At 33.6% G+C, this 26,688-nt stretch overlaps 2 protein-coding genes and 2 non-coding genes across 4 annotated transcripts; 3 read left to right on the top strand and 1 right to left on the bottom strand.

Annotated features, from left to right (window-relative positions):
- Positions 1-756: 756 nt before the first annotated feature.
- LOC140748875 (uncharacterized) lies at positions 757-3,485 on the bottom strand. Its single transcript, XM_073081748.1, has 3 exons — positions 3,146-3,485; positions 2,392-2,610; positions 757-1,528 (listed from the first exon to the last, which is right to left on the bottom strand). Exons 1-3 carry the CDS (start codon positions 3,341-3,343, stop codon positions 821-823), a joined length of 1,125 nt encoding a protein of 374 aa, XP_072937849.1. The 5' UTR covers positions 3,344-3,485; the 3' UTR covers positions 757-820.
- A 1,084-nt stretch (positions 3,486-4,569) lies between these two features.
- On the top strand, positions 4,570-26,549 carry LOC140749010 (alpha-tocopherol transfer protein-like). The gene is made up of 7 exons (XM_073082010.1): positions 4,570-4,730; positions 13,985-14,076; positions 18,446-18,605; positions 18,996-19,251; positions 22,813-22,923; positions 23,423-23,559; positions 26,208-26,549. The coding sequence occupies exons 2-7, from the start codon at positions 13,989-13,991 to the stop codon at positions 26,335-26,337; spliced, it is 882 nt and encodes a 293-aa protein (XP_072938111.1). The 5' UTR covers positions 4,570-4,730; positions 13,985-13,988; the 3' UTR covers positions 26,338-26,549.
- On the top strand, positions 25,166-25,238 carry TRNAK-CUU (transfer RNA lysine (anticodon CUU)). Its single transcript has one exon. It is a non-coding gene; the product is annotated as a tRNA-Lys (tRNA).
- TRNAK-CUU (transfer RNA lysine (anticodon CUU)) lies at positions 25,847-25,919 on the top strand. The gene has a single exon. It is a non-coding gene; the product is annotated as a tRNA-Lys (tRNA).
- Positions 26,550-26,688: the final 139 nt, after the last annotated feature.

The following is a 26,688-nucleotide window of genomic DNA, read 5'->3' as shown; positions in this document are numbered from 1 at the left end:
TTAAATAACAGCAATTATTTATTTCGACTAACTGTAGTATTAGCGCCAATGGAATGATGTGAGTATGTAGCAAATAGCCGTATACAATTGTTTATATAGTTGGGAAATCCTATCTGATTAGACTTTACATTATATTATGTAGAAATTGAAAATGCACTCTTTTTTTTTAATGGATTTAACAATTGCAACTGGATTGGACATTATCAATGAATTGAAAAATAACCATTTCAATATTTGTATAAATGTTACAAACTTTTTTCAATCATTAGTTGTCTATAATCAGATTATTTTTGTCCGTAAGTCTTCATTTATGGTTTATTTTATGTAGTCTCGAAATATTATCGAAATTGTATATCATTCAGTGGCATAAAGTATTATTTTGTATCCAGACATTAGTTAAGTCTCAAAATGTAATGTTTATGTTATTTTATTACAACTAGTGCCCCCAGGTGATCAGTAAAGCCATATTTTATGTTCCGTACAAAATGTACAATGGTGATAGTCACTCAGATGTATTTTTATAATGATATACATATAAAATACTATATTATTGTTTATTGCAAAATAATCAATGTTTGGTTTAAAACTATATCCCGCAAGATATATTAATTAATAATAATAAAAGACATGCAATAATTTATCAATGAAATGTTGCATTGAATTTCAATGTTATAATCGGTTCGAAATGAATAATTTTATTGTAATGGACAAGTATAATGAAATGCATATAATTTTTTATAAAATAAAAAACAAGGCTTCAGCTGAACTCGTTTTATTTAAGTAATAATTATACTCGTACACTTTACACTTAATACACTTTCTAATCCTTAGTCATGCCTATAACTCTGTACAAAAATCTGCCATCATCATCATAAAAGCAGTCATTTACTTTATATGTTGCACCTTTTTTGAATGCTTTTTTGGGTATTCTTATCCTTTCTGGGTAATTGCCACCAGCAAAGAGTTTATTATTATCTTCTTTGAACTGGGTCAATTGTGTACCTTTACCATTCTCACTATTATCATTGAATAGTTCAACTTCTTTTGTCATGTTTATTTCAGACTGGTGTGTGGGCATTACAGACACTGTATCTAACATAATCTTATCAGGTAAGTTAACCTCGGTGCCACATTCTATTCTTTTTTTTATTTTATTTGTGAGCTGATCTAATGTGACTCTCTTGGTATCTCTTTTGACTTTAACTTTACTTTCCTTTGTATCTATATCATTATCTTCTTCATTTTCATCAGTATTTATTGTCCCTGATTTGTTTTCACTTTTCTTGGCACATCTTTGTATTATCTTTGCAAATTCACCCAGTTTTTCTTCTTGAGTCATATCTTCTTTAATTGATTTTCTGTTTAATGGTGGTATTGTTCTTTCTGAAAACTTCAAGAAGTGTTCTCGTAATTCTTTTGGTATGTCAAGAGATCCTTCTTTAAGCTCCTTCCAATTTCTCATAGCAGATGCATCATGACGTGCTATGCGCTGCTCTGATGCTGGTTTCCATGGGAATTTGAGAAGTTTCTGGAAATTAGTTTAAAATTATAGTAAACAATAATTCAATACAATCAATTAAACTCCTATTGTGCCGTCATAACAGAATATGAAGATGTATCATATCTATCCATTAACAATAATTTAAAACTAATATTTTTTTATGGTAAATATAAATTAAATGCCTTTTTCTTAAGAGTAAGAGCCGATTTCACCAACACTTAATTTATACTAGAGTAGCTATCCCGGTATAACGTTACTCTGTCAATTTATTCCATGGTTAACTTCAATTTCGTTTCACCACGTTAGTCTAAGGATATCTTATTCTCACATAGTTACTCTGTGACGTTGAACAAATGAATTGAACAAATACGTAATGCATCCAAGTAAAATAGTCAGTTTGACATATACTTGCACAATAGCGCTGCATATTCTTACATTTGTTTGGATAATACGTTATCTTGACAGTTTAGTGGACAGTGATCGCGAGCTTTTTGCTTTAGTTTTGTCGTATTTCGATTTTTTTATTTGGCGTAAACAAATCTTTATTATTGTTTTATATAATTATATAAAGTACAATTAAACAAAACCGATTTTCTGTCTTTAGACGACGTGCCATTATTAAGGTTTTAATCAATGATATAAATAATAAGTACAAGTTGTACAACATACAATACAGTGACAGAAAAATGACACTACTAATCTAAGAATAACGCTTATTCTGCCGAAATCGGCGGTATACGACTTTACTTCAGTATAGAGATTTTGTCACTAGGATAAATGTTGGTGAAACGTAAAATAGGCTTACTCGCGAGTAACTAACAACTTATTCTGGGAATCAGATTTATGCGATGTTGGTGAAATCGGCCCTAAGTATAAATAAAATTTCATACCTTAACTACAGCTACTGTAACAGGAAAACTTTCAGCAATTTTTTCAGGTGTCCATTCATCAGGGTGGGTAGAGGCGAGATGGCGGATTTGCTCTTTTTCGCTCCAAGTTAGTAGATTGGGTGTATATTCCTTGAAATATTTTTCTTTGATAATATGATGACGGAGCTCATGTTTACCAATTAGAGTTTCATTCAAATGCTCTCCATATGCTCGTCCAACCTGAAAATATAATGTTGAATGTTATAATACAAACAGAAACACCAATCGAGTTAACCCGTTAGCTTAGGTTTAGGCTTCCCGGAGCGGAAATTTGAATGGAGGCCCCTAATGTAAAAAAGTTTATATGATTTTACAAAATTAATGTATGATTCCGGCGACCATTTATTCGCTGATTTATGCACTTCACAGATTGTTTGGTTCTGACGATCAGATACAGAAAATTTTGAGCCATAAATAAAAAATAATAAATATGTGTGGTGTGTTATGATTAGCAGTGATTGCTACTTCGATGAATAATGTAGGTAATGTTATAATTGCCTATTTAAACAACTCGTAAGACATTCAGTCATTCCATAACTTATAAATAGGACATCAACATACCAAATAATGATTACAGCTAATGATTGTCTGAATAAAACTTATTTCTCGTAAATAATTATCTATAGCTCACTGATATTTTATGATCAATAACGTCGATGCCGTACCAATACACCATTTAGACATAATGACATAACCTATATTTTTGTATACTTACATTATAAAAACTACTGTCCGATTGTTCGATAAATTCCTCAGCATCGTTGTCCTCAACTTTCAATCCTTCTTCCTTGAAAGCTTGCAATCTTTTGTCTAAACCAGGATTAGGTCCCATTTCTAACCTCCGGCCTCTTAGATTTCTAATTATCACTTTATCGCAAACGTAGTATAATCGACGGAGATTTATAGTAAACATATTTGGTTTTAAAAAGGTAACATTCAAGACAAAGGCGAGAACTTTATCAACTTTTTATTGGTTAAAGAATTCTTTCCGAAAGACTTCTCAGTTCTCATTATTTTGATTTTCATGTGACAGACTTGACAGTGACAGTATGAACAAATTTTTTTTTAAATGGTGTTTTACGACCTTGGCTTTTTGCCTTTCAGCCTAACTTTATTGACAGTATGAACATAATCAGACACAGATTAAAATACAAGTGCTAAGTTTTTTTGAGTCGGCCCGACACAGTTCGCCGACGGCTGATCTTTGCTATTTACACTAAAGTAACAATAATATCAAGTGTTCTTCAGAATATATAAAAAAAATGTGTATAATCTGGTGAATAACAGAAGCCACTAGTCAACAAAAAATAAAACTGTCGGGCTGAGTAAATATACAGGGGCACTAATGTTTTAATGTCACTGACACGACAGCTAAATCCGTGCAATTTAATTTGGCTTAGGGCTCGTTCACATTAGGTCGGCCCAATTGATTAAACGTTTGCTGGCTGTTCCTGTCCACATTATGACAATGATTCTGTTGGTATATATGCTGCATATGCACCGCTTCCCCTGAAGACTAAGCTGGAGCGCCACGAATAAGTGTCTCCTTTACCTCACCCTTGAAACCAGAACACAGGAGCCTTGAACATTGCTGTTATTAGGCAGAAATAGGTGTGGTGAGGTTGTATACTTACATTATAAAGTAATGGTGCCGTTGGAGTCGAACTACAAAGGGTACTACCACCTCCAAACGTAAATACGTTGTATTTAGATACCTTTTATTACTTTTTGTAAATGCCAATTAAACATTTTAAGGACGCCAAATTCCGGTTGAGGGCCTGAGAAACGATATATTACATGTTGCTCAAAAATGTATCCTCATCAAACGAAACTTGAGATCCAGACTTATCATCCATTACGTATTCTCCAAATAGCCAAACTGCTACTTCAATTTTACACACATACATAAACACCTCATTGATCGGTTCGCTAATTTCAAATGATAATGTTCCTTGCTTATTAAATAGCTGCATTATCTTAATCAAATTGGTTAATTGAGGGTCTGCCACACCAACAGGAGCAACGACATATTAAACGACGCAACAGTTTACCAAATCGAATGCATCTATAACTTTGTGGCTTGTGAAATTGTGAGCCAGTCTACGGAACCTTTTAATAACAGTCCGTAGAACTTTTTATATAGCTGAGAGTCAGTAGACGGTATAGGACCGCGACGCGCGCGCGCCTTTCAAATTTAAATTCGTTCTTAGTTCGTAGTGACTGCATTGACTTCATAAATAAATCGTATTAACGTACGATAACTTTAAATTTATTGTTTAGTGCATTCCTGAAAAGAAATAGTAAGTACTGTTTTCTTTTTATTAAATTGTCGCCGTGTTTGTAATTATTTGTAAGAAAATGCCCAAAATGGATCAACATGCAATTAATAAATAAAAATATTAAATAATAATTAAGTATGTATAAATAATCAAATTATAATGTTTGATTAAAATATTTACCAATGATAAATTTATTAGGCATATCTAGTAGGTACTTAGTTATAAATAAAAGTTAGTATTTACACTATTAACATAGATAACAATATTATTATTGGAAGGAAACGGATATTGTGACATCAAAGAATAATAAAAAATGTTGTATTGTTCTTGTTTCACAATTTTGTTGTTAATTTGCAACTTGCTCTTTATACGGCAATGCAATGATATCGAAATATCCTTTCTGCCTCGTGATATGAATATAATGATATCATAAATTAAAAACTGGAAACTCTGTGTCCCTAACTGAATGCTAATGCAGATTACGATAAATATATGGTTAGACACATAAAACCACATTCGTTAGTAGGTAAAGTTTCGTAACTAGATACGAAAAAGTGAGGTAAAAAGATTTGCATTGACCTTAGGAAGAACGGTATAATATATGTACACGGATACATTCTAGTTTTGTGTTATAAAATTATAATTAACACTTTGAGTGCATTATACAGCGCTAGCATATCCGTATCATTTCTTACATAAATTAAAAATTGCACAATGTTACAACCTGATATGGAATTGTGCATTCTTGATTATAATATGCAACTAACTACAGTCTTAACATTCTTTAGGAGCATGAATGGGACGATGTCCGTCACATACTTAAAATTTCTCTTACTTTCTCCTTTCGTCTCTAAGAATTTTAGTAAGCTTGACTTGTGAGTTCTTAAGTTCTTAATTAATATACACGTACACAACTACACATCATTATTATTGATAGAAAATACCATAGAAGTTGTGCACATTCGATTAAATGGATGGAATGGATGGACACAGAAGAAAACGGATGATCTAATCCGTTAAATTTATTCCTGAGGAAATGTCATACCCGATTCTAAATATACAAAATTATTCATTACTAACATCGACTTTTTTGTAGTAAGATCCAACATAATATCATCATCATTATCATATATCATTCATGTTTTACTCACTCAATGTTATTTACTTGATACAAGCTCTGAAACCTACTTATTTGGACTGGGCGAAAGTTCTCACAAAAAAACAAAAGCTCGAGAATTTCGGCAATTTATTTATTAGAGAATGTTGTTTTCACCTCACATCAGTAAATATTACCTAAATAAATAGCACTCGCTAACTTTGTGATACGAGAAGGTTCATGTTACACAATATGAATAAGGTAAATTAAATTACATTTAAAGCCAATGTTCATTTAAAAACGAGCTCGCGCAGCTCCGCGTTCATGCACATTGCACACTTATACACAATAATTTTTGTCAGGATTCTAAAAAATGGGGGTAGGTAAATGTACCCCATTTTATTCCGGTTTATCTAGTAGTGAAGTATTGTGTATATGAAGGTTTTTAGGGTTCGATAAATTAGTTCAAAATTAACCGACCCGAATACTTTTATATACCAAAAAAATGTAAAATAGAGAATATTAACATCTTTGATACATTATTTTATTTGTTTTTATGGGCTTGGATAGTATAGTATTTGGAAATTGGTAGTAAAATATACAGTAGTAATAATTTTTACGATTTAAAAATCGAATCTGCAAAGTGCAATAACAATCTTGATTCTGCCTTAGGCAGGTGAAATGTTGGATATATATATGACCACCAAGTTTACCTTGACTCCGTTGGGCCATACATTGCGATACTGTTTGGCAACTCCTTGATTGGACTAATAAAATGGTGATAATCGCGTCTTACTGCACCATGGATACTTACTGCATTAACTATTTATTTTTAATTGTATATTTTAAAAAGCCTGTAGTGAATTACGCGGTTTTGGAAGAGGATGCAATGAAAAGATATTGTTAGGGTTCCGCGCCCAAATGCTAAAAACGAGACCTATGTTTTAAACCATGATAGTATCTATCTAGATACTTGAACTTTTTAAACAGCCTACAGTCTAACTATTACAGTATTAATATTGCCGCTATGGCTAACATCAAATATGTAGTAAAAATAAAGAATAACAAAACTAAACAGAATGGGACCTACAACAAAACGGTATTACCTGGAATTTTTCGATTTACCTACTAAAATGCAAGAGGAAGGTAAACACTTTTATGTATAAAACCCTCCAGCTCCTTGAATTTGGCCAATTATTTAAAACTAGCTGACCCGGCAACCTTTGTACCGTCTCAAAATCTTTATCAAATATATATTTCATATAAAATATAGCCTGTATTACTCGTGGATAATGTAGCTTTCGAATGGTGAAAGAATTTTTAAAATCGGTCCAGTAGTTTTTGAGCCTATTCATTACAATAAAACAAACAAACAAAGTTTTCCTCTTTATAATATTAGTATAGATAGATAACTGCTATGACTCTACCACGCATAAACCTTATACTTGTGTTAAATTACAAAGTATATTAAATGTATATTAAATGTAAACAAGCCTTGTAAATCTTAACTGTTACGCGTAGCTTTGGTTAGTAACGGTAAAGAACCGTTAAGCTCACGTATCTATTGCCAAATTAAATACTTACTCTCGTAGATAAATACAGTTTTTATTAATTAGTACTTATTGCTGCTGACCCTTCTAAATTGTATTACTATCGAGCTCGCATATCGACCTACATCTACAAGTAAACGTTTTTAGTACGTGTTTAAACTTAACTAATAGCTTTCGGTGTAGTTTAGTCCATGGTTTTCAATTTTGCAACAGGAAACCTACATAAGTTGTTGTAAGACAAGGAAATATAAAGCAAATATTAATAAGTTTGCGAGAAATCCATGATAATTTGGAAAAATTGAGACATTTTCAAAATTATCCGACACTCTTAAATGCAAGTATTAAAAACAAAACGTTAAAGTGGGTACCGTCGAAGGTACCGTCCCACAAATATTTAGTTAGGATCACCAATATTATACATATTTAGTTTTTTATTATTTCTTTGTTGTAATGTAAACCACTAAGTACAGTCGCAACTTATTTGATTTTACTGTGTATTGTTTTTACGTTAGCGCTATAACAGAAGTTCATGTTATAGCCGTTACCACGAAATAATTGCACCTAGTTCAGTAAGTAAGTTTGCCATAAAATTAAAACTTCTTCGCATTTGTATGATTATTAAAGTATCTAACACGTACATATTTGCATAAATAATATGTTATCTAGTGTTTTATATTGCACAAACAATACCAAGTGATCGAAGTAATTTACTAGTTTTTCTGTTCCGTGGTATTCTTGTTATCTGATCAAATAATAATTACAATTTAAATAATAAATACCTTAGTTCTATATTGTTTAAGGCATTTCTGTCTTTGAATAATCCACAGGTTTCACGGCCATGTTAAGTGTACAAACGTTAAAAATATTTACCAAATCTTGGTGTTTTTGTTTCCTGTATTTTTGGTAAAGTATTCGCAAACAAGAGGACAAATGATGAAGTAATGCCTATTTCAAGCCATGTAGTCGTGACGTACTAAGAAATCACCTTTGACCGCAATTGTATGTTCTGAGGAAAGCTTATTTTAAACAAGAACTATTCATAACCATTTGCCATAATGTCTTTGAGCTATTCAGTTTTTAAGTAGGTACCTATCTATGTACGTATTTAAAATATGGTAATTTACTGCATTAGGTACTTCCATGTAATATGTAAATTCCGACACAAATGCATGCATATTTCCTATTATTAGCTGCCTGAAAGACCGTGATGCCAAGTACTAAGTTGAAATACTTGTTTTGGTGTTTCTTCCTTACCACAATATTCAAACTAGATCGTAGAAGCGTTTTAAACTGTTTTATAAGACAGAAATAGGACAACAGGCATGGCGGTGGTGCTCCCGGAGTCTACTACAAAGGGTTATACGGACTTAAAACAGGTCAATCATGATGTAATTAAACAAAAAAAAATAGTATAGTTCATCTATTAAATATATATAACTTAAAGGTGACTGACTGACATAGTGATCTATCAACGCACAGCCCAAACTACTGGACGGATCGGGCTGAAATTTGGCATGCAGGTAGATGTTATGACGTAGGATTTTGATCAATTCTACCCCCAAGGGGATAAAATAGGGGATGAAAGTTTGTATAAATCTTCTTGGTAAATAATATTTCTACGTAACGCGAGCGAAGCCGCGGGCAAAAGCTCGTTTGTAATAAAACTTTTCTAATTCTTATAGAATTGATAGGAAATACTACATTTAATACATATTATTATACAATAATAAATTAATTTGTAGTGACAAAGTTATGTTCAAGCGATAAAGGTGGTAGAGCCCCTTCGAGTTATCGAGTTTTACAACATTGTTTATATATAATAGCAATAATATCATCGGGTAAGAACTGTAAGAAGAGTGTGTTATTCACTTACAAAAACTCTTTTAAAAAGAAAGCTATAGCTCATTTCTTTAAAAAATCTAATATTAAATAAGTAATTGCATTTTATATTTGTTCGTTGCTTATCATAGTTATCTATTTATTTGCTATATATCTATTTATATGTCCTTTTTTCACTCTCCTTTCTTTATATTCTCATGTTTGACTTTCTTTTTCGATCCTTCTATTCTTTTGTTTTCTTTTTTCTACATATATTTTTTTCTTCTTTTAATTATCTTAAATATTAAATGTATTGTGCGCCGCCTTTATATTTTCTGCACATCCTTAAGGTTGACTGGTAGAAAATGCTACTTAGCATTAAGTCCGCCTATTGTACCACTTGTTTTTATTGGTCAATAAAGTGTAATAAAATAAAAATAAAAAATAAAAAAATCCCTAATTAATCATCACCGGTTGATCTCAAGTAGGATTTCAATTCATAAGAAATACAATGTAGATGCATTTATAAAACATCCATACAGCCTCTTACAACTATAAAGTTACCGAGTTTCTAGTTACCGCAGGGTCATATATCACGGTCAAGCGTGAGATGGTCGACTTTACCTCCTTTGTGAGTTATAGTTACTCGTGTCGTGCATTAATTGCCAGTTATTATGATGTCTACTAGATTTTATGGTCATCTAGTTATATAAATTGAATTTAAAGTACCTCACATTTATTAATTTCTCACTAACGTTTAAATTTTAATTTGAATTACCTACTATATATAAATGTACAACATTTTCTGTCGTGTCTTCACATGTGGTTTTCTAATAACCACGATATTTGAAATTAGATATAGGCAGGCACTTTTTGGCGCATTTGGGAAGATAGCTCAGAGGGTATTTTTAGGGAGGGAAGAAGTTGCGCGCGCCGATGTAAAACAAAATTTATTGGTAGTATTTACTTTCGTCTATTGGTCGATTGCTCATTTAAAATTTATTAGAATGCATAAAAAATATAATGACGCCTAACAAACATTACTTCTTACATATGTAGGCAGGTATTTAAATAAGTATACATACACTTTATTTGAGGTCTTAAAATATGTTTGTTTGTCATAATTATATGTAGGTACTTACATAATATAAAATTTTAATCTATCTTTATTTGATAATTTTCAGAAACCTATTGCGTTGATTTAAGTATAGAATAAAACTTAACATACCTATTAATGTATTAAAAATGTAATTTTAAAGTAAACCTACTATCAAAAAATCTTAAATTTTTAAGCAACTCACTGTCGTGTTACTCAGCGTCACTTAGATTCTTACAAAAATGGAGTTACGAGCTCATGATCTTAAAATCACTTTATGATGATAATAATTAATGACTCTTATTAAAACTAGTAAACATAAAAAGCTTACTTAAAGATAAAATTGTCTTCCGTTTGCTTATTGCATCTTCATAATTTTTAATGTAGTTTTGAGTAATAAAATATATGACTTTAAAGTGAATTTATTAAGTAAATTAGATGTTTTTGTGTCAATTATTTTTGTGTTTACGTTAGAATAATATTGAATGTACCTACTATTAATTAGATCCAAGGTCTTATTTTGGGGATTATTATTATTTGACCTATTAGGTATTTATTACATTGTCCCTGTAGTCCCGGGACTAGAATAGGGCTACGGTATCCCCTGCCTGTCGTAAGAGGCGACTAAAAGGGGGCTTCCGGGGTTGCGGGCGGCAAGATTGGGAGGTCGAGCCGTCCAGCTAGCAACTCCGGGAAGGACGGCGGTATGTGTCGTCGCATACGGTTGTAAACACTAGACGGTGTGGTGACTCCTGAAGCTCACCTAGGAGGAGCCCGAAGGGGCAACGCGTTCAGAGGACTCCGGTCGCATTCCGGGCAACTATATGGGCAAGATCTGAGAGATCGGATCGGAGAGATTTCCCATTGCTAAAAATATCCGTATCCCTAAAAGATGAAAACTTAAACGCTTCTGCTGTTAGTAGAATTAAGCGTCCGGTATATTTTATCCCTAACTAATTATTTATTCCACTTGAGTACAAGGACGCACGCACTGATGACCGATGTGACCGATGGCACACAAATTAGTTCAATGATGTTAAGTTTTACATTTAGTATACGTAAACTTGAGATTTAAATACCTACATTATAATCAGGAAAAAATGTTATTTATTTTCTTTAAAATTACATTTTCCTTTCACTTCAAATTAAATGTTTACATCTGTGGACATTAGTAGAGTGTCAATTTTTTATATTTTTTATTCATAAAAATATCATGATCTATTAACCTGATGACCTTAATGACTTTATTAACCAATTACTTATTATTAATTAAGAAATCTTTGGACAATTATTTTTAACTCGACGCGACCTTTCTACATTTTGTGGACCCCAACAGGCATGGTACTACGTAATACGTACTATTAGGATACACGATCAACGATTTAACTAATTTTCGAAATCTATAATCACTTAATCAGCGTTTAAACTCTACATACCCGTATTGCACTCGTAGGAGCGCGACTAACGGGATTCGGCACATTAGCTGAAACGCGCGATTTAGATACCACAAAAGAATACAACATGTCGCCAAAACGTGATGCGTCGATAAAATCACTGAAACGTAATCGCTGAAGCTAAAAGTGTCTAATCTGCTACCCATAAACCGATTGTACCGAGCGATCGGGCTAGTTGTGTGGTTAGCACGCCGTGCTAACCACACAACTAGCTACGACTACTTGTGTACAAGTAGTCCGATCGCTACCATGATATGTAGAAGCGTTTCTAAATAAATCATAAACCGCACTGAAAGATAAATGTTATGTCAACGTATTGCTTAGATTTACTTACCTTCCTCATAAAGTATTGTGAAGTGAGATGATTCTCACGTTGTTGAGCAATTCTTCGATGTTCGTGTGTTGGTGCATGCAATGCAAGTTATTTACATGATAACTATTATAGTTTGCGTGTGCGATTGCTATAACTAATTGTAACTGAAATAACACACGCATATTAAACGAAAATTATTCATCTTTAATTATAACAATTCGAAAATTATGAATTATTTTTAAGCTATATTAAATATTTAACAGGTTGTGTTGTTAATTTATTGTTAGTTATTCTGTTCTTCTAAAACTTGGCCTACCTGTAATTTGTACCACCAATTAGTATATTTTCCAGTCAAATTTTCCGACTATTTGCACGGTATCATTAGCCCCGTTATTAATTAGTTTTGTTAATCTTTTTGGTTTAATAATCCATCTGTTATCAGTATAACGTGAGATATGACCTACAAATAGCCATTGATTATGACATAGCATCTTCATTATAGGTATTTGAACAAATTGATAAGGTATATAGCTGGTATATATACTTAGTGTCTATTCAAGGACAATCGTGATTTTTTTTATTGTTTTGTTTTATTTTGTCGTTTTGAGAAAATCCCTTTGAATGAAATTTTCTAAGAATTTTTCTATTTATAAGATACTAAATTTAATTTATTGGTTTACTGGTTGACTCTTAGGAGTAAGGTAGCCCCAAGAGCCACGGTAGACAAAAACGGAGCCAAGAACATAAACTTCAAGATAAACAAAAATAATTAACCAATTAATCATTGGCAAATTAAGTCGAAGACCTTGATATTTTTTATCAAGCCGGGACCTTTTGTTCCTATGAGGTCACGTGTAAGATACAAGCAGATATCTATTATTTAGTTCAGTGTTTGTCAAAGTGTAGGTCGCGTACCCTCTGGTTGAATACTAAGGGGATAGAGGGTGTTATTGAAGGCTCATGAAAAAGAGAAAACAGACAATATTTTTCCAAAGAAAATGTTAATCAAAGGCATTTTCTACGTAATCAATGTAATACGGGTATGTTTGTTTCAGTTATGTCGTACAGATTTAATAATTATGTGTAAGTAATACCTAAAATGCGGGTTGGAAGCAGGATAGGAGGCCTCGAATAAGTCACATAGATAGGGGGTCCTAATATATGATGATTGAAAAACACTGATGTAGATAATTCGTAACGTCGACCATCGCCAAGTAGAACAAGTTTGTATTCAACAAGCGTGAAACAATTACTGATTTCAATGTTCAAATGAACATTTACTTAAATATTTAATTGTACATAATAGTGTCTAGTATTTGTGTATTTATTTGAAATAATATTAACTTATACGATGTGGTAAAGGATTTATGTTTTAATGTTTTATGTGTGGTAAAGGATAGACACTAATTCGAGATATTTTGACTGAGCCTCCAGGGGTAGCAACAAAACAATGGCCGACAGGTAGGAATCTAATGATATGTGGATTTGAGTATATAGACGTCCATGAGCGGTAATAGCCACTTAACATTAGGTGAATTGTTTACTCGCTTTCTAGTCATATATTATTACCCTAAAACACACTTTAGTAAAGTTAATAATATTGCTTGGTATACCTAAGCGACGACGAAATGTTGTTTTTAGATTTTTGTCCATACGATTTTCTAAGCTTAAAATAAAGATGACTATATTGTTACGACAGTATTATTTTAGACTATTATGTATTTTCGCGGAATTGAGACATATTAATATGCATCGGGCAATTGCCATACGCGGATTTTGTAAGAATTGCACGAAAGCACAAACTTATCTACTAGGACTGACTTACTTTCCTACTTTGAGGGGTACAAATAAACAGTTCTACGCTTTTGGCTTACACACAAGTTATACCCGAAATATCGTCTTATGAACAGTGCTCTAAGTTGCTTTAATTTATTTATTTTTGTTTCAGCGCCATGCCTGACCAAGAAACAGAATTCAACAATGAGTTGGTGCCAATCAAGCAGTGGCTTAGTAGGCAGCCACATCTCCCTCAAGATATAGGTGGGTTTAAAATAATGTATATTAATGTATAATGTATGGTTAAGCTCAGGCCCTATTAGCACCAGAGTAAATAAGAGACGAAATAGACTACTATGAATTACTTTGTAGGTACACTTAACATGGATGATACTAGAAATTGTTATTATTTTTATTTTTATAGCTTCATGTATTCAGTGAAAAGCCACCACGTTTTTCCCCTGAATCGCATAAGTACATACGATCTTTAAGTTTAAAGATAAATCCTCAAGAGTAAGTTTTTGTGTTATTCGATAAAACTTTTTTTGATGTCCATTTTTAATTTGTCATTTTTAGTGACCTTTTACATATGTAGCGAAGAACTTTAAATCCTGCATCGAAAACTTTACATACTTAAATGTTATAATTAAGAAACTCGTTCGGTTTCTAATAGATTAAAAACAAGTTAAATCGATTTCAAAAATTTCAAAGATGCATTTATTAACTTTTAAACTATGGTGAGTTTCGAGTTGCGCTTGCGCCACTACCTTTACACGCGTACGCGAAATGTTGCGTCAAATTGAATATTCGATACGAAATATCGAGTTCAACGAACTAAGAGATTGTGGGGTCGTTTTTCATACGCAGTGACGCAAGATTGTAAAAGTCAAAAGTTGCAAGAGACTCATCACTAGCCGAAATGTGTTAACAATCCTGATAATTTATTTAACGACGACGAAAGTAATTCTTGTAAATGTCTAAAATAAAGGATAATTAATCACTAACAATTTATTTAACGTCGACAGATAGTTATTTTTGTAAATGTCTAAATTAACTTTATGATTATAAATACTTAACCAGTTTAATAATAAAACAAGCGGATGAAAGAAAAAAAAAATAATGTACCTAAGTGTAAAACATGCCTTTAATTATCATTTAGATTATATCTTCTTCTATATGTAATAAAGGTCTGTTTAATTAATAGTTATGTCACTATATTTATGTGATGGAGCTTAATTAAAGCTTTTTTATCGCTATCAAAGAGTACCATTAATATTTATGGTTGACACTTCTATAAAGTTTATGAGCTGAGCCCGTATCGAGTTAGTGGGAACTAAAAAAAATAACTAAGGTATGTATATATAATTATTTTGGCCCAACTCAAGAATACAAATTTACATTCTAACAACGTGACATGATGTATTTTTCTGACATTTAATTGTATGCTAATATTTATGTAAATAGACAGGTGACATTCAAGTCAAATTTAGAACTAGCAAAGCGTAGTCCAATGAAAATCTAGATATGATATCGACATTCCATTTATCCATTCGTTATTAAAAGTCTATTGCTGGGCATAACTTCCTATAATAATTGGCCAAGTGCAAGTCGAACTCACACATGGAGCGTTATATATTTATAGTAGGTATTGTGTCATAAGTAGCAGCCATGGAAGTGAAAATTTCAAACATCTATCTTTTACGGTTTAAGACATATAGCCCTGCGACAGGCGGACAGACAGCAGAAGCTTTTTTTTATAATATAGGAGTAGCAGACGAGCATACAGTTCACCTGATGGTAAGTGGCTACTGCCGCCCATGGACATCTGTAATCAACCCCAGATAGGATTAGATATTCCTATCTGAGGTCGGCCACAGATGCGCTGCTACCCCTGAGGACTAAGCTGGAATGCCTCGGGAAAGTCTGTCTCCCTTACCACACCCTTCAAACCGGAACACAGCAGCGCCTAACACTGCTGTTATTAGGCAGAAATAGTAATGGCGGTGGTGCCGCCGGATTCGAACCACAAAGGGTTCCACCACCTTCAAAATATCTTCCTATAATAATTGGCCAAGTGCAAGTCGAACTCACACATGGAGCGTTATATATTTATAGAAGGTATTGCATCATAAGTAACAGCCATGGAAGTGAAAATTTCAAACATCTATCTTTTACGGTTTAAGACATAGAGCCCTGCGACAGACGGACCGACAGCAGAAGCTTAGTAATAGGGTTCCGTTTTTACCCTATGGTTACAAATCCCTAAAAAGGGTTGTATGATAACCACGCGGTTAGATAACCGCATTATGCAGGCCGTCAACATGCATTTTTTGCCCTTAAGTTATTTAATACTAAGGTATAATCAGGGTATTATGGGACAATACCACAGACACGACATACGAAAGATATGAATCTCCCATGACTCCTAAAACCTGTGCGTAAATCTCAAGTGTGCAAAGCTTTACCTCTACGATGGAATAAATTGCCCACGCTTTTGGCATTACACTCAATACCACAGATTTTGGCTCGAGGCCACTTCTAACGACTTAAATCTATGTCTGACCTTCGTTCGTAAAACGGTAGAAATTACGAATAAACAAGTTGTAACTATCATAATTACTTGAATAATCTAACTAAATTCGTGTACAGTGCATACAGCTACAATTGCATGTAATTTGAATGTAATAATATTATTGCAACAACTGCAAACATTCGACATTTCTTACAATATGATGAAGCAAGAAACATACCTGTACATGAGATGATTTTAGTTACGTAAAACATTGATTACTGATATTAGTCAATTACGTCAATTTTGCTTGAACAGTCAAGATTAATTGGTTGTTTTGAGGTTGAATTAATCTATACAAGTAGGTATGTGCCAATCAACCTTTACTGATTGGCGTAGGACATCGCGGCACGTGTCCCCCAATCGTAATTAGAAACCCTTGTCTAGCGGTAGGTCACAAATTAAAAGGGTTGCAGTTATACGAATTGAAATATATAGTCATTCATGCAAATATAAATGTGATATATGGTGATAGAACCGTTTGTGGTACGACTCTAGAAATAACAGCCGTGTTAAGCGCTGCTGTGTTTCGTTTTGAAGGGTATGGTAAGTGAATCATACTTCCGAACCTGATCAACGCATCTGTAAACGACCTCAGGTAGGACTGTAAGGATATTGGTAGTTGATTACAGATTACCATTGGCATAACATGCATAGATGCAAGCATGGATTACATAGCTAGAGTAGCCTGTACTGTATGCTCGTCTCGTTATTCAGTATTACAAAAAGTATATAATATTCTCTTACCACACCTTAAAACCAAATAGCAATTGTAAATCACTTTTATAATACACTAATAAGTGTGATGTGGTGGTCATGCCACTGTAGTCAAACCACTCAGATTTCACAACAATTTTTTACCATTTGCTCTTTTCTGTAGAGATGAATAATAAGACACACACTTACTGTAGGTATAGACGTATTTATGAGAATGTTTTTGTGCTTATGGGTATTACCTTTATAAGTCTAAACAACGTCTTTTTAAAACGTAACCTTGGAAAACTTTTTTTATAGTGATGAGGTGCCTACATGGTTTATGATTTAGAATTAGTAACATTGAATGTATTGAGCATTTTATTGTAAGCAGGTAAATTGTCGATGTGATGTTAACTTACGGTGTTATTGTTTTTACACGATTCCAAGGATCAAAACCTCGTTTTTGAAACTTACTATCTATCTTAACCATGTATCTTCTTAAACCAAGTTTACTCAAACCTAAAAAAGTAAGTAGGTAAGTACATACTTTCAAGAGTAACAATTACCTTTTTTCCAAAAATGGCCAAAGCACGTGCCCACTGAGAGATCATTTTTTAGTAAGTGTAGCGAATTTCACACAATAAAATGAAGTATCATTCAGTAATTAAATAAATTCATACGAAATAAAATGTAAAATTATTATAATTAACGGATTACAAATAGCAAGTTTTCTGAAAAATTATATTATTGGAATTTTAGACAGGTAAGTTATTTAACGTAGTAAACTAGTGGTATGAATTTCGATATATAATATTGGAGTGCGATTTTAAGTAATGTGTATTAGAATCGAATTATCACACACCTTATAGATGAAGAAAAGCATCATGGGCAAACTACTTACCTGAGAATTCTCTTAAAGTAGTTGTCAAATGTGTATGTGAAGTACCTAGACATGTTGATGGACATCAATCTGTACTTAGCCAGCTTAGTGGACTGATGATGATATCAGTGAAAAAAACCAGTGATAACCTAATGGTCGAAACACGGCCTGTCAGGCGAGGGGCCCGAGGTTCAAATCCCAGCACGCACCTCTGTTTTTTCAATTATATTACGTATTAAAATTTATTCGACTTGCTAGAATTGTATAGGAAATCATCACGAGGAAAACTGCATACTTGAGAAATCTTTAAAAAATAGTTTTCAAACGTATGTGAAGACTACCAATCACACGTAGGCAGTGCGGTGGAATGTGGCCTAATCTTTCTCACTCTGAGAAAAGACCCATGTCCAGCAGCGAGACAGTAATAGGTTGTTGTTGATGATGATGATATCATGGTAGAAACATAAACGATGTGTTAACATTCACAGAGGATGTCCTTCTCCGTCGCTTCTACACGAGTTGCGGCCGGAATATGGAGCGGATCAAGAGAACCATCGACTTGTTCTTCACCATCAGGTCTACGGCACCCGAGCTCTTCTGCAAGAGAGACCCCTGGTCTGCAGAGATTAGACGGGTTTTTGAGATCACGTATGTATTTTTAAGTAACTAGTTAATGCCAATAAAAACATACTGGGAATTGCGGAAAGGTGCATTGTTACCCTTGAGTATTGAATTGGACTAATTAAAAAACGAGTTTGTGTTCTGTCTTAAAACCAGAATATACACTATATTCTGGTTTTAAGGTTGTTGTTTATAAAACGCACAAAATAAAGTAGTGCTGTAAAATTTCCATGATAATTTCCGTGTTTCTTATGGACTGCCTGTTTTATTTTGGGTTTGCTATTATCCTCATTACAGTAGTGAGTATAAAAACAGTTCACAGACAAAGTCTTTACTTTACTTAAATAATATCAATAAAAATCTATATAGGAACAAGCGTACGGATAAGAATTTTTAAATCACCGATATGTGTTACAGGGACATGCTGCCACTTCCAAACAAAACGAAGGAGAACTACAAAGTATTTATCTATCGGCTGAACAATCCAGACCTAGACCTGTTCAACTTCACAGATGCAGTGAAGACCTTCTTCATGCTCGCTGACACAAGACTCACAGAAGAAGATGATATTCCGTCGGGGGAAATACCGATCTTCGATTCCGCGAATGTCTCACTCAAGTTTATTGGAAAAGTCAATCTATCGGTCCTGAGGAAATATATGGTGTACACACAGGTAATATTTTTGATTTTAGATTTTTGTTTGCGACGTGAAATCTGTAATACCGCTGAAGAACAATATTTGCCTACACAGGCACGCGTTGTGTTAAAGACACCATTTTGCTTTATCATGACAGCTTACCGAGTTTTTAAAAGGTGAATCACTGTTATTGAAGTTGAAGCTCCTTATATAGAGGGCTAATTTACGTAACAATGCGTACTTAATTCTAATGAAATGTTATTCACTACAAAGTATCGAGAGGTTTCAGTTTTGCAGGACTGGTAACCTGGTAAAAGGCGGATTTGTAATATTTATTTGCGTGCGAATTGCGTTATCTTCACAGCCCAAGTTTTACAATTGTTTACTCATTAGCATAGAAGTCTATTATGATATTTCGTCTATGTGTTAAGAGTCCCGATTGCCACAAATGACAATTTGGTAGTATCTATTGTATTAAGTAAAAACGTCTCACATAATGTATTTGAGCGTAAAGTGCCGAGTAGTTTTAGAATTGCTATTAAGATTTTATTTTGCTTAGCTATAAGATTCAAGCTAAGACGTAGATTAATATTGGCTTCCGCTGCCGTGTGCAGTGGAGACCAGTTTATTTATTAAAATAGAGACCAATTTTTAATCTGTCAGCTAAGAATTTGTCACTTCTCCCCGATACTATATTTGACCATACTTAGTCGATTAAATTTCAACTGACTCCGTTAAATGTTTACCGATTACATTAAGATGCCTCAACCGATTGTGATGATTCAAACGGCTTTATATGCGGCCAGTTCCTGAAGGTGTCCCTTTCCTTGGAAATTGGAAAAAAATCTTTAGTTATCCTGGAAATCCGGAAAGCATTATTTTTTAAACTTGAAAACTCGAGTTTTCCTGGACCAATTCCAATTTACTTGTGTTGTTGTTAAATGTTTTATATACCTGCACTAGGATCCGATAATTATTATATCAGAGAAATAATCCACGCATCCATCAAATAATCCAAAATTGCTTATCCTTAAGCAATAACAATTATCATGCAATTTTACATGACTTGCCTCGATTAAGAGCTCGTGTTATTATGACATCTCAACTTTCAGCCTTTCATATCACGCTATGAGAAGGTTGGATTACAAAATGACAGTAATAACCGTATTTGTCTGTAATTACACGCAGATTACAACACATTACACACTTTGAAATTAATTGTATTTAATGAAAATGGTTGTATTGCATATTAAGCTATTTAGCAAAAACACACAAATTGCATACACGCTGGCCAAAAAACATATTTTCGAAATGTCTGTCCGTATTACTCAATTTTGTAATTGGTTAAACTGGATTTGACGAACTTTCACTATGAGATGGATGCAATAAGTAATTATAATAATATTTTATCTACTCTGAATATATTTCGTTGTGAACATTAAAAAGTGCATGTGCACGAGACCTTGCACTAAATGTTCTAATATTTCGCATTCGTTTTCGTGTATGAAGAAATATTATAAAAACTAAACAAAATTTACGATATATTTACTCGTATGTTATCTTGTACAATACGTTTAATTGTATGAATATCATCCAAGCTTAGTATTTGTTGCACGGTTTGTGCAAATTAACCTATTAAGCAGATTATTAGACTATAACTGTATATTAATTTCACACTGTGAACTGTACACGAGACACACAAATCGGTTATTAATTATCAATATGTCCAATATTTGCCTACGAATATCAAAATTTAAAAGATTGTACTTGGCAGACATTATCAAATGTCATCCTTTGGTCAATGATTTTATGTAGGTAATTTCTTCTTTTTTTATTTTTACATCATTTATGCACTAAAAAACCAAGGTAAAGGTGCTTTGGTTAATTATTTCTTATATTATAAATAATAATGTAAGAAATAAGAAAATCAGGCAACTGTGACTTGAGCCCGCACTGCGTATGCCAGGCTTCGATCAACAATTGATTGAATATGCCAGGATAGGAAAAACATTGGTGACTTAATTCTGCCAGAGTAGGTACATTAAAAACAATGACACTAATATTGAAAGCTTATAAATATAAAAAACATCTTTATGTTAGTAGCTAAGTACTTGAATTGTTTATGACTGTTTTATTAAGTAAAAGTATTTGACTAGTTTCTTTACTTGTATTAAGACACGGAATTGTTTACCTAAGGCTAATATCAACATTTATGGAAAATCCAATACCTAAGTCTACTGTTTAAACTTATTACGTAACATTTAATATATAATATAGATTATATAATAACCTGACATAAATAAAATTTTACCTAATTTGATGAAATATTTATATTTTTACCAAGGGTGGGTTGGCAGACCTCACTTATCTTTGAAAATATTCTATTAACATCACAATGTTTTCTTTCACCGTGATAGTATTTTTTCACATAACTTAGAATAATCATCGGTGTGATTCTGGGATTCCAACATCCGAATGAAAAGTCAAGATTCAACCTTTAGGAATATAGTTTGAATTGAGAGATTGAATGGTATTAGTAAATAAATTCATTTCTTTTTAGTTTTTTGTACGATTACGGCATTTGCCGTCAGTAATCAGTTACCGTAAATCATGTAAAAAGCGATATTGCGTTATGCCAATGGTGAACGGGCGCCAATCACTGGCAATATTGGCAATATTGGCAATCAGTACGTATTCCTATGCAACTATGGTGCATTGATTGCACTCAGTTATTTGGGTTGGTTTTATAAGCGTGGTATAATCAGAACACGGTCATGCAATCGTGATACCGCTTCCGTCCAGCGATTTGAGAAAAGAACAATGTAACACGAAAGGTTTATTTATTTAGTTAGACATATTATAGAAATAAAAGTTATTAACTGTTTAATAATAATACTATAATAATACTTTAAATTTAATATAACATTACCTAAATAACATATGTAAGTACAGTAAGGTACATATAAGTGCAAGCGACCTACCCGGAGTGGGTCAGTGAACCGGTTATATAGTCTCAATTATATGAAGTAGGTATATAATTATCACCCGCGGTTGACTAATGCCTTAGCTTTGATTCGTACATGGAGATTGACTTGATAAATGTATGTTTAGGGTTACGTTTTCAAAACCGTTTTGCACAGATGTGTGAAGTGCACGTCATTTTGTTTTATTTATTTTATCGCAGTGGTATTTACGGTAGCTTCGTGTAGATCCGGGCTGTTCATCAAATCATATTTTTACAAAAAACACAAATACGTTAATACATTTTATGTATTGGGAAATACCTATTATTTTGTAACGCTCTGGACTTGACATACTCTATGTAAATATCTGTAAATGTAAATTAGTCCACCAATACGCGCTTGGCCAGTGCGGTGGACTATGGCCTAATCATTATGGTAGGAGACCCGTGCCCAGCAGTGGGACATTAATGGGTTGATGATAATGATGATGAAATTAGTCCTTAAAATTGTCAATAACTGATATGCTTTATAAATAACTTAAAATGGGCCATTCGAATCATATTTTAAGTGTGATCAATAATTATATTGAAATTTTGTAACAAAACTAAATAAAATATAATTTTTATTTTTTCAGGAAGCTATCCCGATCCGACTGAAGCAAGTGCACGTGATCAACGCCCCATCCTACATCAGCAAGATATACGCCCTCTGCAAACCGTTCCTTAAGTCAGAAGTGGCCAAATTGGTACGTAATCCTATGTTTCGAACTTGGTAGAACCCACTATGGTGCGACTTCGACTGCCACACCTACGTCTGCCTAATAACAGCATCTGCTTATAACATGCTTTTTCGAGGCGTTTCAACTTAGTCCTCAGGGGTATTAACGCAACTTTTTTTTATAATATAGGAGTAACAGACGAGCATGCAGTCCACCTGATGGTAAGTGGCTACTGCCGCCCATGGACATGTGTAAGCAATCCCAGATAGGATTAAGTATTCCTACCTGAGGTCGGCCACAGATGCGCCGCTACCCCTGAGGACTAAGCTGGAACGCCTCGGAAAAGTCTGTCTCCCTTACCACACCCTTCAAACCGGAAAACAGCAGCGCCTAACACTGCTGTTATTAGGTAGAAATAGGTGTGGCGGTGGTGCCACCGGAGTCGAACCACAACGGGTTCTACTACCTTCCAATTTCCACTGTGGCCGACCCTAGGTGAATTACCGACATTATTATATTTTTACAGATAAAGTTCCATGAGCCGAATTCAGACACCTTATATAAGGATGTGCCACAAGAGCTACTGCCCTATGAGTACGGCGGCAAGGCGGGCTCCGTGGACCAGATCAAACGCTATTGGATTAAGAGGATTGAAGCTAAACGGTGAGACTTACCCATATTTTATCTGTTCAGTCTACACAATGGATTTCAGAGCTGTCTAGACTTAAAGCAATACAAAATTTGAAAAAGTGATTCAATGTCAGAGTATTTGTAAAGGACTAGAGGGACACATAGTATGTCTCCCTAACAACTAGTTAAGTATAACTTAGTCATCAGGTGTAGAAATTAGGTAGGACTCTAGTCCTATCTAGGGTTGATTAAAAATATCTGTCATCAGCAGTTGCCACTTACAAGCACAGCTCCACGCTAGGATTCCCTGCGTCCTGTGTGCAATGGACAAACACAAAGAGTCATCTTTAAAAAACAATCATAGTTCGGGAAAGGTTTATTTCAATATTGCATCAACATTATTTTGTTTCGTACCACGACCTCCTTATCCCTGCCGAGTGATGTAAAATTAAACCCTTGTTCATTTTTCGCTTATCCATTGTATAAACCAAGTGAAAGTGTTATATTTCGCCAAAAAAAAAAATACTGCCAAAAAAAGAATAAATAACTTCGACTGACATCATACAAAATTGCTTATTGTAATATTACAAAAACAATTCTACTTTAACGAGGTCGTGGTACGAAATTTCAATGTATGATTAAACTAATATTGTTTTAAGAGATGGTAGTAGGCCCCCAGAACAGAAATTTAAATTTATCATTCACATAACTGTCTGGCCTTGGATCGAACCCGGAACCCTCTGCGCGTGAACATCAGACTCTGCCACGCGGATCTTCGATAAAAAAAAGCTAAATAATTATGCGCATTTAGTGTTATGACGTCAGAGTACAACATACTATGTTATAAAAGCATATAAACTGGGTCATTAAGTCTGGCAGGATACATTAAAATTCTGCACTCGCAAGCCCTTTGTTGCGATGTTAATTTATAATAAGAATAATAAGCGGGCAATACAAATAATAATATTATGCATAAACGTCACTTCTCACGTACAATTTTATTTATGGCACGAATGATGCATCAATTTCAAATGCGTCTATTACAAAATTAATAGCTGGTTACATTCGTCCATAACACTTCCTTGTATGAAAAATTTGCATAATGCTAGAGTTCTAACTGACAATTGACGAGTGGTTGAGCGGTCCCAATGCCCCTCTGACACGCCATGGGTTCTGGGTTCGTTCCCTGGCCAGATATCTAAATAATGAATTTCCATTCCTGTTCTGAGTTAGGGTAAGAATTAATGCATTCATGTCTGTGTATGTCCATGGCAGTAACAACACAGGGAATATCCTAGTGTGTGGCTATTACTGTAGAAAGTGTAATTAATAATTATTATTATCTATAGCTTTATTTTACTATAGCTATACTTAATATATTAAAGTAATGTATATTTTGTTAAAATATGTTATAATAAGTTATCTTAGTTTAGTATAATCTTAAAATTTTGAACTTTCGAAGTTCATTCAACAGTAAAATATGAAACAGTAATTTTGAGTAATTTCACAATTAATTAATAAGTGAACGTTGAAAGTTCACCTAAAATCTATTAATAGTCCCACGTTGGGCGCCATTTACTTTTTTGGTAACTTTAATTTCTTCTTAGTACAAATAGCATTTTCAGAAGAAGATCCCATAGCCCGGCTAGCTCAGTCGGTAGAGCATAAGACTCTTAATCTCAGGGTCGTGGGTTCGAGCCCCACGTTGGGCGTCACATCAAAAGTCGATTTTTTTTTGGAAATTCACTAAGTAAAATACAAAATACTTACTCATATTTACTAAAAATACGCACACTCTTAAATACTCACAAAATAAATCCTTTTTTTTTCTCATATACTATGAAGTGTCGAATTATAAAATCCTCAAATTTCTATTTTTCATATTTATATGAATTGATGTATAAGTTTTTATTTGTACATTATTTATTGTTTCTATTTCAACATTAGGTTGATTAATGCGTCGTAGGATCGCGAATGGATACGGCCATTACTACTTAAATCTTCTCTTCTGAGGGAATTCTCTGTCTATTTAATTAATTATGACGTAATAGCATCAAAATTTAGATGTTCTTATACCGTCCACTTGTGAATAAGAAACACAAGTCTGGGTAATATCTAAAGCTCGCTCCACATTCTCGCGAGAATGTGACTCCACATTCTCGTTTCTCGTAATTTTCTCGCGTTCTCGTGAGATTTTCGCGAGAATGTGGAGCGGGTTTAATAAATAGGTGACATGTTTCCTGGTTATCAGAAGGGTTTCAAAGAAGCGTTCTATTTATTGTAGATCTCTATAAGCATTAATTTTGAAGGAGATCGCATAGCCCGGCTAGCTCAGTCGGTAGAGCATGAGACTCTTAATCTCAGGGTCGTGGGTTCGAGCTCCACGTTGGGCGTCACATCGAAATTCGATTATCTTTTTGGATTAAATAATTACACATAATTTAAATGACTTTTAATATAAATCATTTTTTATCACTGGAATTTTATACTACTGATTTATTTTTTAAACGAATTGATGTAAAAATTTAAAAGTTTCATACGAATACGCTCATGAGAAAAGACTGGAGCGAATTCATTTTAGAGTTCAATGTAAGCGCTCTTATTGCAATCGCCCAACCACGTAATTATGAGATGCAGATAGAGTATAGGAATATACTATAAGGAACATTTATCTATTATAGGAACTGGTTCCTGGCGAACGACAATAACTGGAAAGTGAAGGAATCGGTCCGTCCGAGCGGCTGCCAAGATGAACGAGCGAACAAAGTCAGGGACCTGCCCGGAACGTTCCGGTCACTTGCCCTAGATTAGTTTGTATAAATTGTAAATTGATGTATATTTTGTATATTGAAATGTGTGTATTGTATATAAGCCTACTACACAATTTTGCTCTACCACTGAGAGATCATAGAATTGGTGGGATCTTCATTACCAACTTGTTCTGATTAGCATTGATTCTTCTACCCAAGATGTCATTCTATTCGATTTTACAAAACGTTGTTTAGCGATTCAAGAATTAAATAAATTTTATCATTCGAAAAATGTAGTATGTATGTTAACTTTACAGTTTGCCACGTAAATAGATCCAGTGAAAGTGAAAGTATTATAACTATTTAATACTTTATAGGACAGACATTTTGAATTCCGCCTTTTTTACTGTCT

Source organism: Epargyreus clarus, unplaced genomic scaffold (genome assembly GCF_041222505.1).
Source record: "Epargyreus clarus isolate Ecla_fem2 unplaced genomic scaffold, WU_Ecla_fem_2.2 ptg000017l, whole genome shotgun sequence".
NCBI classification, from domain to species: Eukaryota; Metazoa; Arthropoda; class Insecta; order Lepidoptera; family Hesperiidae; genus Epargyreus; species Epargyreus clarus.
This window is presented reverse-complemented; position numbering and strand designations above follow the sequence as displayed.

Coding starts and splice junctions, on each gene's coding strand:
- LOC140748875 (XM_073081748.1), bottom strand. CDS start 3,343: ATGTTTACTATAAATCTCCGTCGATTATACTACGTTTGCGATAAAGTG. Junction 2,611..3,145: donor CGGACAGTAGTTTTTATAAT/GTAAGTATACAA, acceptor TTATATTTTCAG/GTTGGACGAGCATATGGAGA. Junction 1,529..2,391: donor TTACAGTAGCTGTAGTTAAG/GTATGAAATTTT, acceptor ACTAATTTCCAG/AAACTTCTCAAATTCCCATG.
- LOC140749010 (XM_073082010.1), top strand. CDS start 13,989: ATGCCTGACCAAGAAACAGAATTCAACAATGAGTTGGTGCCAATCAAG. Junction 19,252..22,812: donor AATATATGGTGTACACACAG/GTAATATTTTTG, acceptor TTATTTTTTCAG/GAAGCTATCCCGATCCGACT. Junction 23,560..26,207: donor AAGAGGATTGAAGCTAAACG/GTGAGACTTACC, acceptor TATCTATTATAG/GAACTGGTTCCTGGCGAACG.